The following is a 20,554-nucleotide window of genomic DNA, read 5'->3' as shown; positions in this document are numbered from 1 at the left end:
TAGCCAAATCACTTCAGTTGCCGCAGCGTAAAGGAGAATCATCATTATCATCATTATCATCATCATCATCATCATCATCATTAGTTTTCATACTAGCAACGTTGGATCCGTTCAGTTTGTTTGTACAAATAAAAAGTTACCTAATTATAATTTAAATTTAAATTAAATGCGGAGATAGTGTCAAGCGTTAAGTTTAACCTTCTGGACATCACTAGTGTAATCAGCTGGTAGCTGTCAAAACGCAGGCGTGCCAACGTTGCTGAGCCACCCGCGACTGAGTTCACACTGGCTATGCGCCATACACAACAACCGCAGAGCAGCAGTATCGACAAACGTTCACATTACATTTAGACGTAATAACTAGTGTCATTTCTCTTCATAGATTTAATTTTATTAGACCATCCAAATTTTAAATTTTCTTCGTTTTTAGTTGTATAAGTGTTAAGTGTATTTGATGTTATAATAATAATGTACAGTGCCGCATTTTAATACGCATTCTGAAGTAATTACGTAATGGGAATTATGCTAGAGAAGTTTTTAGTATTGCCCTGAAATTCAACATGGCCGCTGACACAGGAATGGATACTTGCCCTAGTCCGGAAATCACGGACTCTAGAAAACGACCCTTGGACGGCGATTCGGAAAATGGGGACGTCAAGAGGTCACACTTTAGCTCGGGTGAGTACCTGCACTTTATACTGCGCTTTGTTTGTCCTCCACTGCGTATTTGGCAAGTGAAGTTAACATTGACATAGCGAGGCGACCCCGCTAATCGCTCGTCGTCCAACCAGATTCTTATCAAAACGCTGTTATCAGTTTGACCTATTTGATGACAATAAAGCGATTATGAGTTAACAGTGTAGAAATAACGACAAAAATCAACTAAATACATGTCTGGAAACGTAGCAACTGTATGTGCCACGAAGAAAAAGCGTAATCTGCGATATTAACTTGAACTGAGCTTCCGAGTTATCAGAGTCGTCGATAAACGCGTGGCTCTAACTATTTTTGTAATATTATTTATTGAATGCTATTTTGTTTCTAAGACTATTGTATTGAGGTTTCTTTTCAATATGTTAGTAGCAATAAAACATCCGTGTTAGTATTTAATTGTGACGGGTTCAGTCCTCCACTTACATACTATCATGTACGCAGGGTGCTGTCGCTGCATTCATACAGTAATCGCTAGTCAAAAAGCATCGGAGCTTTTGGTACATAATAAAGAGGACGGCATAGCCGCCGCCCGACAGCACCCTGAGCGCATAGTTGCACTGAACCCCAGGGTATTGTAAGCGGTTTCTAAAAGTGAGTGGTTGTTTTTTAGTTCAAGACTTGGTGACGGCCTTGCCACTGGCAAACGGTCACGGCAATATAACGTCTCATTTCGGTGAGTCGTCAGAAAGTAATTATGTTCGCTCCTCATTGGCTTTGTGGTTGTTGGTGGCGCGCATGCCTCGCGCGCGCTCACGCTCACGCTCATCCGCCCGCTGGTGCTCACTGCTCACTCACGAGACCCGCTCATCACGTCCCACTAGTAACTCATCATCGAGTCAACACTAGTCTTTACGGTGTCCACGTGTTGCTGTCCGGTCGCCCGGGTCCAGTGAGCCATCAGCGATGAGCCAGCGTAGACGTTAGCGTTGACCGTCAGTCTCATTGCACAGTAATGCCTCGATGTCGTGAGCCTGTACTGTAGCCTCGCATCGACCCACTCATGGCTTAGTCGTTCCATCGTCGGTGTGTTCATCACCTCTATGTACAGATCTCCAACATTTACTATTAGGATCATTCGCAATACTCTCTTCTTGAAATTTTATTTCATATCTGATCGCTTTTATTTGCTTTATTATTATTTGAAAGTCATCTCTCAACTAACCAGTCGAAAGATTAACATTTTTTGCATAAACAATCCATTGACTATTTTATTTAATAATGTCACAGTATTTAGGTACTAGATTGGCACGTTATGTATTATTTATACAGATGGCTCACACCTGGCTGCATATTATTCCAGTCTGTCCTTCAGTTTGATCTGATTCTGAACATGTACAACTATCACACACACATACATATCACGGAGATCTGAACCCTGGAATTAAAAATTTGTTTTACAATACCAACTAACTGATTTTAATGATGACCAGTTGTTAAAATTTCCCTGAAGGTTTCAAATTTCCCTGACCATCCTATAAGTTGTCCACACAAGTTCTCTTTATCTTACATCTTGGACAGCCATAATATTATAATCCATAGTAGGCAAACACTTACTACTCAATTTCAAAGATGTATAATAAAGGAAACTGCACAAATGTGGACACACAGTGTAATTATTTATCTATATTTACAAATTATAGGAAATCCCATTAGGTGTCAGTAGATAAATGTATGTAAATTGTACACACACACAAACACATACACAAGGCCTAATTACTTAAACTGAAACAATAGATTGGAACAAGATGCATTCATGTGCCGAGCCCTTTAAAATTCACAATCAATATTAGATGTAAACTTGTAAATGATTAACTGTTAGTGAATAGTTAAAGAGCTTGATTTAAATGTGTGTGAAGGTGGCATAGCTGATGACGCAAGGTCATTGTCGGTTGTGTCTTACAATCTGCTCCTTTAGTTCTGAGTTTAATTACCTTAAACATAGAGTTGGTTATTGCTTGTCATTATGATAAATATTGTCAAGGCTGATGGATGGATGTGTTGTCAATTTATTGGTCAAGATTGTGAGTGTGTGATATTTAAATTCTTTAAATTGCAAGGATCTATCAAGTTTGTATGTGTTTAGTCGTAAATTGTTATTTTATTCTCCTTTATTATAGCATTAATTAAACATTTATTGGTGTATTTTTTATCAAAAATAGTTGTAGTGCATTTGTTTATAATTATACTGACAGTATAATATTTTTTGTGCAGTCTTAGCACAATAATTTAAAGACGTAGGTTCTTGGCATACTAAATAACTGAAAAAACATAACATGATACATAATAAACAATATTCAATTTATTTTGCTGTATTGTGTCCAATGTATAATTATTGCAACAACTTTTGTAGTTGCAAATGTCTGTCTTGGAGGTACTATATTGAATTCTAGCCTCAATTTAAGTATTATTAGATATCACTCTCATTATCTCATTAGAGTGGATCCTAAATCCTTACCTTATTAATATCTTTTAGAAAAAAAAAGTTTAAAAACTGTAACCCATTTCAAAAGGGGTCTAAAAAGTATGAAACTAGAGAATAATTCAGATAGAAATCAAAAAATACATAGGTCCAAATTGGCCATCTGTGATTATACTGTATACAGTAGGTGCGACGACGTCCCTACGTGACCATTTTTGTACCTATGCATTTTTCGAATTATTTTCATTATTATATCCACGTGAAAAATCAAAATTCGTTCAATTTCAATTAGGCTTGGTTTACCTTTGTAAAATCAAGTTTGAGACTACCGCTGGTTCGGAAGGCAGTTTATAGATATGTAGCACCGAGTTACTAATTTTCCGTTTTAATATAATCACGAAGGTGTGGCTTTATCTGGTTACTGACCACTAGTTAAGGTCCGTTTAAATCTACAGTCCGTCAACGTCTGCGCGGCCGCGTTACGATATATTTATATACGTCAATAAACACTGTATAGAAGAATATTATTTTGTCTGCTACGCACGTGTCTGGCACGCTAAATGTCTGTAGGTATAAACGAACTGTTACAGTCGACTCGTAAAATACGATTGAATTTGCCGCTGCATAAGTCTCGTAGCGTTTCGTTAGTTTCGCCCACGTAATTCCCATTCCCGTGGGAATACGTGGATCTAATATATCAGGCAGTAATATAGCCTGATAATTTAGCTATTAGTGAAAGAATTTTTCAAATCGGTCCATTACATTCAGAGCCTATTCAATGCAAACAAACAATCAAATCTGTCCTCTATTAAGTTTTAGTATAGATATTCAACATACCACTGTCATTGGACAGATTGGTTATGTCAGCAAGTTTGTTTAAATTAATTAACAAATTCTTATAAGAAAATGTCAAGGTGCATACTGTAATCTATAATTCCGTTTATTACGTTAGTATAATATATTATATACAAGTCAATTATGTGTCTTGGCTGCGACGGTATATTTATGTTTGTGGTGCATAATATTTGGCAGCCAGATATAAAAATAAATAGTTCAAAAACAAAAACGTTCTTTACGATCCTGACGATGACATAACGAACGACAATGCTTCCCAGGCAACACAAACACAAGCTACACAGCGTTTTCGCCGGCGAAATTCCCCGATATCTGACGTCACAAAGATGTAGGCTGTTTAGCTCACGATCTCAGCGGCGCCCGGACTGATACACTCAGGCCAAAACACCCTTCCCGAATGGCTCTCTAAGCCGAGGACCGAGTTTCAGAGGAGACCCCTTTAGAAAGTTGTTCCGCCTTCAGGCCCCATCAGACGATGCTTCTGCGCTCGCCCAAACGCCCCAGTGCCGCTGAGGTCCCATTAACCATTCGCTGCCCGCGATTATTTTATCGAAAAGCCCGTCTGCGTTGAAGAAACCGACAGTCAGGGAATGCGGTTTTAATCTACCGTTGTGAGCCATTTAAAAAATCTTTGTATTCCTCGGAGCATGATACTGTGCTCGCCTATTGCCCTTAGTTTACTTTATATTTTTTTACTTTTCACGTAACGGATACGATGCGGATGCGACGGATGCGACCGGTCGTCCATTTAGGAGTCAAAAGGTTAAGGAACCTACAGCACTTACACCATTGAAAAATCTTAGCTCTACTACTCTAGCTCACTAGAAAATGGGCTGATGTTGATAAATGTGTGAAGAAAGACAAATATGATACATCTTACAAATCTGATTTCATCACACTGTCACGGCTACATAATACCATTCTATATTATGTCTATCTCATACAGTGCCACTACATTATACAGCTGATAAGATAAACTCTGTTTACCCACTCTGTACAATGCAAATCCGCCATTTCCTCTGCAAACAACATTTTTTTTCTGTAACAAATATAATTAATTGAATTGGTTGCGCAAAGAGAATTAAAATGATTATAGTTTAATGAACGTTTTGTTAATTATGTTGAGGACTAGTTATTTAATTATGTTAACTGCCTCGGTGGTAAGCTTGTTAGTAAGGTATAAGGGCAGGGACTCGAGGAAGATTTTTAACCATCCAGATTTAAAGATAAGAAAGAAAGAAGAATAAAAAACGTGTATCGTACGATGCCTCTATCACCTTTACGCACACATACTGATATCTAGCTAATCTCAATATGAGATTGATCGTATATGCATTCGGATACTATTATATGTAGAGATATCACCATAGAATACATATGTACCTACAAGTAATCACCATGCGATTTGAGTGCAGAAAGAGCCACCAAGTTAAAATTTTCCACGAAATTTCCCCCCTATTTGTTTTATGTAGGCATTAGACTAAACTAAATGAAAATATTTAAATCAGTTGATGTGTTTTCTTGTAGCAAGACTACAAAAACAATTGATTCTTGGAAGGCTAGTTGTTTACCGTGTATTTGTTGTGTTAAACTCGTTAAAAGTTGTTAACGATGTTATAATAGCTCGTACACAAAACACGGACACGTGGCTACGCGGACTGCTGCCATTAGTAGCCAATTAAAGAACTTCATTTACTTATTTTCCGTTATTGACTTTAAAATCTTACGTAGGTACACACTTAATAGGCAGTGTAATTTGTTAAACCGGTCGAGACTCGAATGACTTCACAATATTATAATGTATAGGTACTTCGGCTGCAGGCATTTTAACAACGCCCTGCCAAACTTGCGAATGCCTGCTACTTCGTTGTGACTTTACTCAAGAACTTGAAGGAGAACAATTCTGTCATACATGAGTTTTATTTAACTTTAAGAAATTGAATATCACATGTATCAAACGGTGCAGGAAAAACATCGTGAGGAAATTTGCATACCAGAGAATTTGCTTAATTCTCTACTTAAAGTCTGCCATTGCGCATTGGGCCAGCGTGGTGGACTTTTAGCCTTAATCCGTCTCATTCTGAGAGATGACTCGTGCTCAGCAGTGAGCCGAATATGGGTTGATGAACCGTCTATGCAGCACTCAATGGGTGCTCTTTAAAGTCATAGTCAAAATATGTTTTGGTGTTTTACCACATTTTTTATTGATGCTCCGCTTCTATTAGTCGTAGTGATTTTCTATAACCGTCTTTCTCTATAAAAAGATCAAAATGAATAACTTAAATTCGAAACAGTAGAGATGAGCGCGTTCAACTAAATAAACAAAAACTTAATTACCGGGGTCAGTACTTAAGCCGTATAATTTTTGTTTTTTTGTAGCTCTATGTTTTTTCAGAGCGGACCATTTGTAATGGTGGCTGGTGCATGATGGACATTAGGCTTTTAAGCTTGTTCTATGCCTTGTATAGAACATTTAAATGTTCCTTGCTTGTCCTGTGTTGCACTGTATTGCGATATCTAAACACATATTAAAAAAATTTAGCACAGATTAAAGGCAGATAGGGCGCACGGAACACGACGGTGTCGTAGCCGCTCCAAATACAAAATTTAGAAACGAATACATTCTCGAGTCAGTACGACACGAGGCATCAGTAATTTTAAATATTGTTAAAGAAAAATGGCGTCTTATGTTTTTAAATATTTAAAAAACTGATCACAAAAATTAAAGAAATAAGATGCAGTATTTTTTATGGGTAAAAAAAAAGTTCAAATTATGAAAAAAGTTCGTAAATGCGGATGTCAAGGAGATCGCTAGTAGATAGCAGAATACATATCAATACATGTACTATTTACAAAAGAAATACTATTTACCCCGTAAATATTAATTTTAGAACACATGTTCCTTGAACATTATAACCCTAGAGTTATTTTAAAATACTCCCGAGCACCCTGTATATATAAAGAGGTAAAGATTGTGGTATTGTAGAGGGTAATTTCAGGATCCACTACCCATTTTGAAAATTCTTTTACCACTAGAAAACATCGTCATTTGTGTATTCATCATTCTCATTTGAACTGGAAACTCACTGGAATTGGAAAATTAATGTAATAATAATGCCTTCGTAGTAATTTTAACTATAAAAAAGAAACAAAACGTTTTCTGTAGACGTAATCACATATCCCAAGTGATAAATCTCCGCGTCTCGGAGGCTAATTTTAAAATGTAAACGATAGTCATTAGGGTAAAGGAAATAGCGCGTCGGGTAAACCAGCAGCGGACGAGATGAATGATCCTAGCGGGATGTTACGAGTAAATGGTATGAAGGTTGAAGGTTACCTGATGTGTAGGGACGAGGGAGATACTTCGGGTCAATTTGCATTTCATTTCACATCCATATTACTATAGACTAGCTGTGCTGTGAGGTTTCATGAGATACTACGTGAAAAATTGTTTGAAAAACTAAAAAACACGCTTAGCAAACCCTTTCATTTAATACCCATATCATGGGGGTGCATTTTAAATAGCCTTTCCGCCATCTTGGACGTCCGCCATATTGGATTTAAGTCACGTGACTGACAGCAAACCCTTTCATTTGATATCTATATCATGGGGGTAGATTTTAAACAGCCAGTCCGCCTTCTTGGGGAGGCCATATTGGATTTGTAATGACGTTTCTTAGATAGTCACGTATTTTCATCAGAACACAGAGCGTGTGCAAAATTTCATCCTAATCGAAGACCGGGAAGTGGGTCAATTTAAAATTCCAAGATTTTCTTACCTACATAGTCATAAGTGAAGCTAATAAAAGCGTGTTAATTAAGTGGTCTAAAAAGGACGAAACAAGAAAATATATCAGATAGAAGTAGAGAAAAGCATAGGTACAAAAATGTCCAAGTTAGAGCCGTGGTCGCACTCGCATAATCACAGTAGGTCTATCCTTTTCTGCCTACCAGAGATAGTTTTTGTTTAGTTATTAGTATGTTCTTTTGTTCTTACGTACTATGAGTTGTACAGATGTAGGTAGGAGGCTGAGTAGGTGCGACCACGGCTCTACCATGATCATTTTAGTACATCTGCAGCATTTCATACATATTGTGGTATTTTAATATGAAAATTGCCTAAGCGATTTCAGTAGTTATTCTGTAATGATGTTATCATAACTCGACAATGTGAGTTTCGAATTCGTCTCTTCGCTCTATCTTTATCATGGTAAATAGAGAGGGACATAGAGACGAATTTGAAACTCAAACAGTCGAGTTGTACAAACGCAGAATAGCGCATTTTGTAGGTAGGTAAACAAGCGCTACGTAACTCGGTTCTAAGAAAAAAATCCTATCTCGGTTCCGAAGAATCATTTGAAGATGTTGACTCCACAACGTACAATTTTTAACTCCGAATAACAAAATAAAACCATCGAATAGCTAATTAGTTCATTATAAATTACTTATATAAAAAAATGTTTGTTTTTTAATGAGACCGAAGTTCCAAAGATTAGCGCCTACAAACAAGCAACAAACAAACTTTTCAATTTTAGTAAGTATATTAGAAGTTAATACAAAAGTAACATCACAGAGTACACAAAAAGCATTACATTACAATGCGAAAACGACCGTAGTACTGTTAAAGCCAACCCCGACCCTTTTTTGCTCGAAACCTCGAAAACCCTGAACATGGAAAGCCCAAAGATTCCCTCCATAATTTCGACACAATGTAAAATACGCAAAGTTTTTACGTTAGCGTAAAAAGTTGCGGCATCTAGACCGCGACCACAGAACTGCCCTAAATAGGTCACAACCTACAGGCCGGGGCCGGCCGGGTCGTGTACCTACTCGCACTTTGAGCTCGGCTCCACCAACAGACTTAATAATTATAACATTACAGTTTGTTTCATGTAGCATGGTGCGAAAGACAGTTGGTTTCACTCTTGAAAGTTTGCAGCGATTCACGATAATAGTACGTATTATGAATGTCATACAGGCGACTGTCACCGTACCCATGCTATCTGAAAACACTTTAGGAGAATGTTTTTGCTCTTCTGTCTTTTAACTATAACGTTTATTGTAATATTACATCGACTTATGCTAGCCACACACAATCCGATAAGCCCACCGTGCCTGTAGCGCTAACGGATCAGTTTTATCGGATGTCAAGCCTTTAGCGCTGCAGGCACGTGGGCTTATTGGATGGTGAGTGGCTATATGTTTTAGTTAGCGGACGTCCTTTAGACCTCCTTAATCCGGCCCTGTCGCAAAATTTATTGTTATACTAATAGCATTAACAACTGAGTCTTAGGGCCATAAATCATTTCTCTATATCTATCTCGCTTGCACTTATGGGTCTTATGGAGCCGTCTAGTGAAGGGTGTAACAATGAAAGACATATTATCGATAAGTAAAGTTTATTATCGTATCTTGTTCACAAAATTAAAAAAATTAACAATATTTGATTTAATATAATACATATTTCATATTATATAATTATTAACTAAATAAAATTAATCTTCATCTGAGTCTTCATCATCAGAATCTTCGTCTTCTGCCAAATTTATTATATATTAGTATCCATAGTGCGCAACGAGTAACACATGAATGTATTTATTTAATTGCAGTAAACACATTTATAGCAAAAAAAATACGCAATGCAATTACATTAGAAACCGACCAATCAGAATCGTCCAAATCATTATTGACTCATCATTAGCACGTGCGCAGGTAGCCGTTTATCGATAATTAGGGTGCGCAGGTAGGCGCGCTGCACATTCCTATCTTTTTTGACTTTTATGACCGGACGACTCAGATGATAATGCGCATACTATAGCGCACGTCTACTAACTATAAAATACCTCCCGTAAAATTTAATCTTTTCACGTCAAGCTGTTTTCGTAATTTTACGATTGCAAATAAAGCAAAGGAGTCAATTTTCTGATATCTACAACGACACGAGATCTGATAAAAAGTAAACGAAATCGTCTCAATCCCCACATGATATTAGAAAGATCGATAATAATGTAAAAAATCCATGTTGGCGTCTTTTGTTATGACGGAATTCAGTTTTTCACAAATCCCACCGGAACCATGGATGTTTCCGGGTCGAAAAGTAGCCTATATTTTACTCCAGAGTGAAATTTATCTCCGTTCCAAATTTCTGCCAAATCGCTTCAGTAGTAGATGTGTTTAAGAGTAACAAATTTCCAAACAAACTAACGCGGTTATAATACTAGTAGGATAGGATTCAAAAGTAAGAAATTAGAGCGATGCACATAGGCGTTTGTCAGTAAAATTGATAAAGTTTGTTAAGTTTTGTTTTGCTACACGGAGATGTCGCAAATATTGGTGGAAAATAGCTCATTAAATAATAACAGAACCGACGGATTTTGCACTTTTTCTTGGATATTCCGGTCGGAGGCTGCGCAGACAGAACTGTACATTTTTCTTTAAAACGCAGTCGCCTATCGGATTCATTTATATTGTATATTAAAACCTTCCAAGGACCTAAACACCTCTGGAATATTTACTCTGAGTACATATTATTCAATTCGGTCCGGTATAGTATAAAGTTTCTTTTTTTTTAATATTTGCCATAGTTTTTATAATATGACCAATATTATAAAAAATATCATAAAATTCCCATTCCACTACAACTAGTCGGGAAAGACTGTGCTAGGAGTAGGTACGACAATAGACCAACGGGGTGAGGATTGAACCACCACCCCTCGGGGATGAGTCCAACCGCTCTTACCATTGAGCTATTGAGGCTTAATATAAAGTTTATTGTGCATATACATTATACGTATAGCAACAAGCATAAGTGTTTGTTCTGCGAGTAGGAAGCACCGTGCGGTTATCGCCATTGTTGTGCGATAACGTGCTATCGCAAATTACTTTATAATGCACAGATATCTTCAGATAAACGATATTTATATGTATACATTACATACTGATAACGCGTTGTGTTATATTTATATTATGTATTTATCATTATTTCATTATTTACTTCCCTGGTAACTACCTATCTGTAGAAGAAGGAAACCAGAATGATCATTGGTCTCGACTTACGTTGCGATGTCCAGTGCCGGCCTATTGATTCTTGGTTAAATCCTATTGGTTCTTGGTTAAATAAACAGCAGTGTTCCAACGGAACTCTGCCTTTTGTTCTAAGTGTTGCTTTGTAACCAATTTTTATCTAGGTTTAGGGAATAAGGCTTGGTCAATGAAGAAGCCCCTTTATGCCTGGCGCCCCTGGGCAGTCGCCTAACCGCGCCCTACCCTAAAGCCTCTGGCGATGTCTCATCATTTTCTTATTTATTTGCCTGTTCGCCAGCATTCTATGGCTTGGCTAGAAAAATATAAATGTGTTTCCTACAATTTGAACACCTTCAAGGCAAGAGTGAATAGACATCTTCTAGACAAGCGCGCTCTACGTTCCAACTTTGAACGCATCACTGCTATCCATCCATCATGATCATGATTAGATACAAGTACAAGTCAGCCTATCTTTAAATCAGATTTCGGAAATGCACACTATTTAGACGATAAGTTGGTATCTGATGCGGTTGTTCTTTTAATATTATGATGGGTTGCTCTATAAATACAGCACTGTACAAATAGCTTATATTGGTGAAAATACTCACACTAGTGGTTGAGACTTGCAACTGCACCCCCGATCCCAACGCCGATTGTAGATCTACACGCCCGAAAACGTCCCTTACGATCCTGATGACGACGACCGACTACGCTTGCCAGGCAAAGGCATTATAAAGTGGACAGTCGCTTTGCACTAAAATGACAGCTTGCGTTCTTTCATAGACAATATACAAGCATAACGTGTAAATGTGTTCAGGTGCCAATGAAAAATAATTTAGACACATGTAGATAGTTCAGCGCAGGCGGACCCCTAGTTAGAAATTACTTTTTTTTGCCTTCAAAACGTAGGTCGACGATTACGTAACATTAGGGAAGTATTTTTCTAACTAATAATTTTGTAAATTGCTAACAGCGGCGCTTCAACACTCCTACTTTTAATACATTCACATTTATACAAATTGGAGCTTTGTGTGTTTGTATTAAGGATCTTTATTCTGTACAGAATATTGCTTATAAGTTCTTTGATTGAAGGGACAAGTTAATAAATGTACATTATTATCTATGGAACTGTGGCGATGGAGTTGTAATATAGTCATAACATTCTCAGTATTGCTACTTATTGCACAGCTAAAATTGCTAACCTAACTTTTTAGATATCTGTTAAAATTTTTTTTCGTTAAAACAATTAATACTTTTATATCAGACATTCCTTTTTTGACATAGCTAATTGAAATGCTTAGCCGATTTTCAAAATTCGTCTGATTTTCATCCAAAATAATCCGATTAGTTGATACGATAAACACCCTTCTTGCGCTGGAGGTTAAATATATTACTTTTCAACCCTATCTGGATACAAATTGTACAAACATTTTCGCGGTACCCCCCAGTGCCGAGTGCCGTGGAGTGATGAATCACAGCCCTCACCACATTCCACGGTCCCGAATACCTAAACTGTAACGTGCGTGCGTGAACTAACAGTTACGGCACTTGACACGCGAGATGTACCTAATACAAATTAAAAGTTTTCATGCTTTTTTGTCAACAATAACAAAGTTTTGAAGTTGTTTAGTGATATTACCTCAGAACATGTTAAAAGCTAACGATGATATCTATTCAAAAGTAATGATTTTACTCCCTTTGTCTCAGTGGGGTTGCTCAATATTAGCAAGGATGTAAAAACCATGATAATGCCATGTAAAAGAGTGCTTTACACCTATTCTCTAGGGCACGCTTGGATAGACCACTTGTGGTGTGCTGTCTTTACTTAGTAGTTTCCGGGGAAGAATTATCGCCATTATTTCCACCGCCAAGCAATTGGTGTATTCCGATCATTCAACGCGCGATGGAGCGAGAGTCGGAGTGTCTTTGTGTGATCGAATCATAAATGAGGAGATCCGCAGAGTTACCGACATAGCTCAATAAGTCACAGCTGAACTGGCAATGGGCGAGGCATATAGTTCGAAGAGCCGATGGAGTCCCTAGATGCAAAAGTGGCGAACCCACACTGAAAAACGCAGTGTTGCTCGACCACACAACAGTGGTGGTGGACCGAAATTATTAAGTTGCATCAGGTAGCCGTTGGAGGCAGGCAGCTTAAACCCTTGAGAGGCCTATGTCCAGCAGTTGACGTCCATCGGCTGATAATGAATGATCTGAAGAATCTGGTTACACGTGAAATTACTGGCACATGAACATGAAGCGGGCACGTATATCTCCGCCAGTGTGAAAGGGGCCTGTTATCCCGTGACACGGAAGGATTAGCTTGACAAATTACGCATGCAATATGTAATAACTTGACACGTGTGACGCGGTGTTATCGCCCGCCGCGTAATATCACTGTGCTGATATATCTGACACGGTATGGAAACTGACATCACTCTGACGGTGTTTACCTGAAATACAAATTTTGATTATTCATTTTTAATCGTCAACACCTACATTTGTCAATATTTTTTTTTTATTCTATTAGAAGACAAATCGTCGTTTTGTGCATCGGATACGCGGCGTATAAAACAAAATCGAACACACGTTTCCTTATACGACACGAATAGGGTAACTTTTGACTCCTTAATAAATTCAAATCTATGTAGCATTAACACATGAAATGATTTTTAACATTATTTATAATTAGATTTTGTACCACGGCTTCCCTCGTGTCAATGTAGGCTTTATCAACCTTTTTTTTGCTGGACTGATTAAAGATTCGATCTCTCTTGAACGATACCATTTTTTATTCTTTACAAGCTAACCCTTGACTTCAATCTTACCTGAAATTTTGTGGATATATAAAACCCTATGGCATTTGTATGTAGGTCGGAGTTCTAATTCTATAGCGGTACTATAATATCCGTGAAAGTGAAATAGGTTAGTTAAAAAAACAAGCTATTTAAAAAGACCCAGGAAATCTAAAATTCTAAAATTTAAATTCTAAAAGCAAAATCCGAGTGGTATAGCAAAAAAAGCAATTCCGATTTCTTTGCTCAAACAAGTTGAACCAGCAAAGAGGTTTGCCCCCCTAACCGTCCAATTAGACAAAGAGCTGTATGCACTAGTTTTAGCATGTTTTCAGGCGCTAGAGCGGAAGTTCGAGCTCGGATATCTAGGTTTTTGCGGTATTGGATCGGCCGGCGGCCTGGGCTTGCGTCTTTGATGAAAATTGTATTTGCTATTGCTGGCCCAATTTTTGTTAGACTTCGTGCTTGGAGTGTATTTATTTATTTACTAGCAGACCACTTTAATCCAGCCCTTACAGTAGTATCGCTGTCAAAATGGAGTAACTTCTCCCGTTTTCCCAACATTTGCCTTCACTGCTCTGCTCCTATTGATCGTAGCGTGATGATAAGTATACTATAACCTGCCCAGGAGTATGAAGAATAAATTGTACCAAGTTTCGTTAATATCCCTGGAGTAGTTTTGGTTTCTATAACGAACATACATACAGACGAAAATTTTACTGATTACATTTTTGGCATCAGTATCGATCATTAATCACCCCCTGATAGTTATTTTGGAAATATATTTCATGTATAGAATTGACTTCTCTGCTGATTTATTATAAGTATAGATTGTTGAAGCAGTTCTATACAATTAAATTCTATATTATACATTTTATTATACAATTAAAGATATGGATATAGTTTAATAGCCTACAACATAATAATCTTGAATGGTTGACCATATATTGGTTTCTTCATCTATACTTCTATACTAATATTATAAAGCTGAAGAGTTTGTTTGTTTGATTGAACGCGCTAATCTGTAACAACTGGTCCGATTTTAAAAATTCTTTCTGTGTTAGATAGCCCATTTATCCCTGTATTCCTACGGGAACGGGAACCACGCGGATAAAACCGCGCGGCGTCATCTAGTACTTCATAAAAACCACGGACCTCCCAACTCTTGAGTACACTTTGCGGAATTTGCTTTCCGACCATTAGTAGGGTCAATGGTCATAGTCTACTGACAGACTTGACTTTCAAGGGTTTCTACTTTAAATAAATTAATTTGTATTAATCAATATATCCACATAAATAAAATACCTAATCTTTTACGCACATACTGACAAAACCACCTTCTGCATTCCGTTGTGCAAAAATAAAACATCATTTAGATTATAATCGATCGTACCAGATTGTATCCAAGTATTTTGGTGGATGATTAAATTAAAACAAGAGAGGAACGATCAAATTCCATTTTCCGTTAATTATAAATACGCGTCAGTTGAACTGTAAATTGAATCTGTTACAAAGTCTCCGAGACTGGGAACAAAGTTTTGTTTTGCTTTGGGAACTCGATCCTCGAAACGAAGGCTCACTGAAGGCTTCCCCTGGCCGCCCCTCTGCGACTCGCCTTACTAAAGTTAAAGATTTTGCGAGTCCTTAATAACACCTATAAATAGGAAGAGGAGAAATCTTTATGACATCTGATCTGTGCCGAACTTAGTGTGTTTTTTATCATACAAGTAGGTACATAAAGATACACACTTGACTACGATTTCACTTAGTGTCGGTATCGTAGATATAAGATGAAATTCATTTTAAACTTGTGAATAGTTATCAAGGGTTCTACTTATACAAATATTCTGTTCAGTAGCACCTTCAAAGTTTCCAATTATTAATACTAGCAGACGCCCGCGACTTCGTCCGCCCTTAGTCCTTAGGTTCTCCCGCAAAATCCGTTCTTAGTGGACCTCTACTATCTATAAACTACCTTTTTGCTAAATTTCACCTTTATATGTTAGCTGTTTTTGAGATTTCGTGATGAATGACCTTTCGCATTTATATTTTAAGATAATATTCTAAACAAAATAAAATTAATCTTCATATTTAGTAATCCAAAAAAAGATTCTTAAATATAATATTATGTACTTATCCTCACTCAAAATAGTTACTTACTACAATGCTGCATACTAAAAATTTAAGCTCTGCAATGTACTCGTAGTAACAAAGAACCTCCCTTAATTTAGAATACGAGTGTGTAAAACTGATAACTTTAATCGCTTACAGCGCGGAATCGCTGAATTGCTTTGAATAGTTAAATGGAAGCCATTAATCGCGCGACATGCTACGAAAAAACTAAACTATTTAAAATGCTACAACAAAACTCGTGACCTAATTCCGTTTCACCGAGATAAGGGATTTCTAAAATTCTTACAGAGACTCTACATACTGTACGTGACGTGCTCGTCATTAATTCTCCGCATACCTACTACATGCCTACTTACGCCTACAATAGAATACAAGTAAAAGTAAAAACGGTTACATCCTAGGAGCCACCATAGAAATGAGGCTTTCTGCTCAGAGCAACAAACTTAGAAGTAGACATGAGTTGAGTATTTGTTCTCTAATCATTTTTATACCTACGACGTATGTGTATTTGGCAGTCTCATTGCGTCCGTTGACCGTATCCCCTGTTGTAGGACAGCGGGATTTGAATAAAAAATTCATCCCTTGTCCCCGTTATCTGTCACTTTAACGGGGACCATTACTTTACGGCTGATCTAGGCTTTACAGAAAATTTATATGTGTACACTATGCCTAAATTGTTAGTATTTATTTATCAAAGGTTGATGTAATTGAGGTTACTTATCTCTCTCTTGTGAATTCTAGTAATCAACTGGATCACATGAGGGTCGAGAAAATATATCAAAATAAGATACTGTAGTTCCACTATTGTAGAACTTTGTATCCCACTGCTACATATAACAGAATTTTCTTACATGGAAAGGGACCCTTGTAAAAAGAAAAATTTTAAAGCAAGGATCTGTTGGAATGAGGTCCACTGTCGTGAATCCGAATTACATCTGAGGAACTCACGCTTAAATGAGCTTTACTTTTCCCTGATTACATCTCACGAACCCGTTATTATTTTTTTCACTTTCTGGGCCCCTTGTACATCATCATCGACCCCTTGGGAGTCTGTTTATATATAGCAACTCCCCGCCATAGCAGAGGTTTTTGTGTCACACTAATGTACCGCAAAAAGCTAATTGAAATTCTACGCGAGTAGAATCCGTTGTGCTTAACTTACTTTCGCTTTTATGGCTCTACGACTGCGACGCTTGCACAATACATTTGCCTCCAAGTATAGGATTAAGTGGCCATTAATATTACGTGCGACATTTAAAATACCTTGCCACTGCTGTGTTTTGGACTGATGACTGGTTTTTCTTTTGATTAAATGTCATAATAATAGTATGAAAACAGTAGAAATATGGGGCAAGAAATTATATACGGGCGAAGTCGTGTTTGTCTTAATGACAGAGGCAGATTTATACAATAATATATAAGATGTCCCAAAGGCAACAGCCTATAAATCTAAAAATTCAAATTGATATCTGGAAATTATCACTTCGTAAATTTTTGATGGTACGAACCACGAAGTTTTTCATATATAGATTGTTGCTCTTCTCCGAGTCATCAAAGCGGATGATAGCACAAGGGATTTCGTTAGATTTGCCTGCAGATATAGGATTAACTGGATTATAAATGATTGTGCCAAAAATGTTGGCAGCTACACGTTTTTGTTTCCCGGAGGTAACGTTTGTGATCTCTGACATATTTGGCAACGTGCTTTCTTGGCAGAAGAATTGCGAACAAATTGCACCGCATATTGGATAATGATACGTAATTTTTTATATCATCTATCTATCGTGAAATTTTCTCCGTGTAGAGTACTTTATTATGGCAGAACCTCAAACTCACTTTAGTGCTATTTCGCTAGGAATAAGTCTTACTTTAATTTATGTAAATCATAATCATTTAAATTTTATCAATCATCAGTATGTAATGGTCGATATATTAAAGATTCTCGAATACTACTTGCGAAATCGAACGAATGAAGGACGCTATCTAACTGCTTTGTTGGACTAGGGGTTCTTCGAACTTCCCTCGATTGCTATAGAACTTCTACACAATCGTTATCGTTATCGTTATAATATCAAACATTACCACCCTAAGGCTGCCAACCTGTATTGCAGCTGCGTTGTGGGTCTCAGCTTCGTATACACTCTTCTATAAACAAGGAAGTCTGGCTCTAAAAATCCCTGAAAATCCCGAGCTCATTTTCATAGGCTGGCTAAGGACTTGAACCCAGGGGTTATAATCGGTAACTGAACTGAACCTTACCAATATACCAAAGGTCTAAACGAGGCAATTAACGACGAAGGTAAACGTTAGAATGTTAGCACAGATGAGACTATAACGCGCTCATAATGAGTGGTTAGCGAGTACCCGAGAGATCTGTTAGCTTAGGCCCTCGATAACTTGTTTACTCAATGTTCCGACCGCCTCTGTAACGGCTGCCACCGCGCTGTTTGCAGTGAACTCGGTGTGAATTCGCTTACGTTTGCTTTGCTGTCGCAATGCCTATCTCTGTAGGAGAGACGGGTAACGGTCGTGGGTTATAATTGTACTGTCGACTGGCCCCTGTTTGTCTAATGGCTATTCAGTTGTTAATCGCAAGGGTTTGGGTCTATCTAAAACAATTGGCTCGTTCAGTTTAGGTATTCGGACTTATGATGATTCAGCTCTTAAAACATAAATTTTCTCATCAGCCTGAAAAAAAAAATTTTTACATGTGAAAAAACGTAGATTTTTGAAGTAATCCGCTTGACTACTGCAGGGCCAATAACTTATCAGCCTTTTTTAACGGCTCACTACAGGACCAAGCCTTCCTCCTTGGAATGGATATGAAGCTTAGTCCCACCAAGCTTCTCTGATTCGGGTTGGCGGGCTTAGGGTGGTAATGTTTCTTTAACCTTGGCTATATTCAGTAGATTCTACCCTCTCAAGCGGTAGTAGAGTCTAGAAACAGACAGATTTGAATTAACAAAAGCGTTTGTAAACTGATGAAAAAATTTGAATTTGAGTTTTTGAACCTCTGCAAGGCTCTCTATTTGAAAGCAAGAGCATGCATGGCCCACTTTAGATGCGAGCTCCCGTATTTGTGCCAGTAACCAACCTTCTTTGCAAATGTATGTCAAGCCGCCCTGATTCCTGAGACGCGGCGCAACTTGTTAATGTGTCCCTTTACAGCTAATGAGGGGTTTTGAAAAATCGCTGTGGGCACGGCTGATGAATCTATTCTGTAAACTTCTATAATCCACGGCCAAGTCAGAACATATCGAGAGGTTATAGTTTCAAACCCCGCTTCCATTGTCATATGCCGATTATTGATATAAACTTTACGAATACTTAAAGGAGGATTATTGATTTTATTGAAAAGATTAAATTATCAATAGAATTGTTTTTTTTAAAGCTATTCATTATAAAAAATTCATGTACGAGTATGTTGTAAAATATCATTTTAAAATTTAGGTTTTCTCTAATTGATCAAAATTGCCTCCGTTGCTGATATTCTGTAGGGAGGACATACACCCGCGTAGTTCCCGTTCCTGCAGGAATATTGCCTATATAACTGGCAGATAATGTAGCTTGCGAAAAAAAATCGGTTTTTATCAAACTTTCGCTGAATGGTTAGCCCGGGCCCAGCGCATTACATCTATATACCTAGTACCTACATAACGGCGATTCGTTATCGCTTCAGTACGCAATAGATATGACCTACTTCATACGTGTGTGCTATTTGTACGCCGGTTTGAAAAATATGTCATAGCTGGCCTTATTCCCTAGAAATTACTGCTAGCGATATAGATCTGTTTGATTTGTTCGCTACGTGAACGGTCTTATGAGATACTTGCAGTTTTATGATGGAAAATATTTTTCCTGTATTTGATTTTCTTTAAATATTTAAGTATTTAATTACACGCGCCTTAAGTTGTAGAAGGAAACATTAACAATAAACGTTTTTAAAAACAAATTCATCCGACTTGAAAATGTACTAGACTAAAAAGCGAAAAATAAGATCGTATGTGCTCTCCACTGATTCTTTTGAAGCGAAATATAGCGTCAAATTAATATGAGCGTTTCTAAAAAGTGAAAGAAGGTAGAGTGGTTATGACCTCACAATTTGTCGCCATTCCTCCAGTGATGTAGTCTTTTAATACACTCACAGAACGAATCATCTAGACCAGTATTAAATTGATCAATCATTTATATGTATGAGCATCGATGATTTACTGCCTACCTGACCAATTGCGTAACTTGATAGGATCCGTTTGACAGCAAAGAAATGTCCTAGTTTGACATATATTTGACACATTTACGCAATAGTCATTTATGACTAGGTGGATCATTCCGTAAACTATCACTATAAGAAAAATATTTTTTCGTTCATTAAGTATATTTTCTTTCTTTGAATGCATTACCATTGCAAAGGTCGCTCTCATGAGACCGGTAAGCGCTTGCCGTCAGCGAGCTCGAGGTCGCACATAAACTCAGCACCAGTATAAATTGCACACGACGAAATCAAACAAAAAAATTCCGCCGACTCAGCAAACCATCATGACCTGGTTGCGATCCGAGCATAATGCGACCTCACGGCACTGTGGAAATCTTTTGTCCCCCCCAGGGGGATGATTTA

General features: G+C 37.5%; 1 protein-coding gene across 6 annotated transcripts in view; it reads left to right on the top strand.

Annotated features, from left to right (window-relative positions):
* Positions 1-279: 279 nt before the first annotated feature.
* The window catches only part of LOC112050527 (RNA-binding protein Pasilla), a 100,460-nt gene continuing 80,185 nt past the window's right edge, over positions 280-20,554 (top strand). For 2 of the 6 annotated variants that reach the window (XM_024088813.2, XM_024088810.2), the window contains exons 1-2: positions 281-678; positions 1,325-1,387. In XM_024088813.2, the coding sequence (XP_023944581.1) occupies positions 561-678; positions 1,325-1,387 (181 nt within the window). In that variant the 5' untranslated portion in view covers positions 281-560. Of the gene's footprint in view, positions 679-1,324; positions 1,388-20,554 lie in introns of those variants that run through there. The other 4 variants (XM_024088812.2, XM_052888107.1, XM_024088811.2 and 1 more) reach the window with 3 other exon arrangements.

Source organism: Bicyclus anynana, chromosome 21, assembly GCF_947172395.1.
Source record: "Bicyclus anynana chromosome 21, ilBicAnyn1.1, whole genome shotgun sequence".
Taxonomy (NCBI): Eukaryota; Metazoa; Arthropoda; class Insecta; order Lepidoptera; family Nymphalidae; genus Bicyclus; species Bicyclus anynana.
The sequence above is the reverse complement of the archived record's forward strand: the minus strand, read 5'-3'. Positions and strand labels throughout refer to the sequence as shown.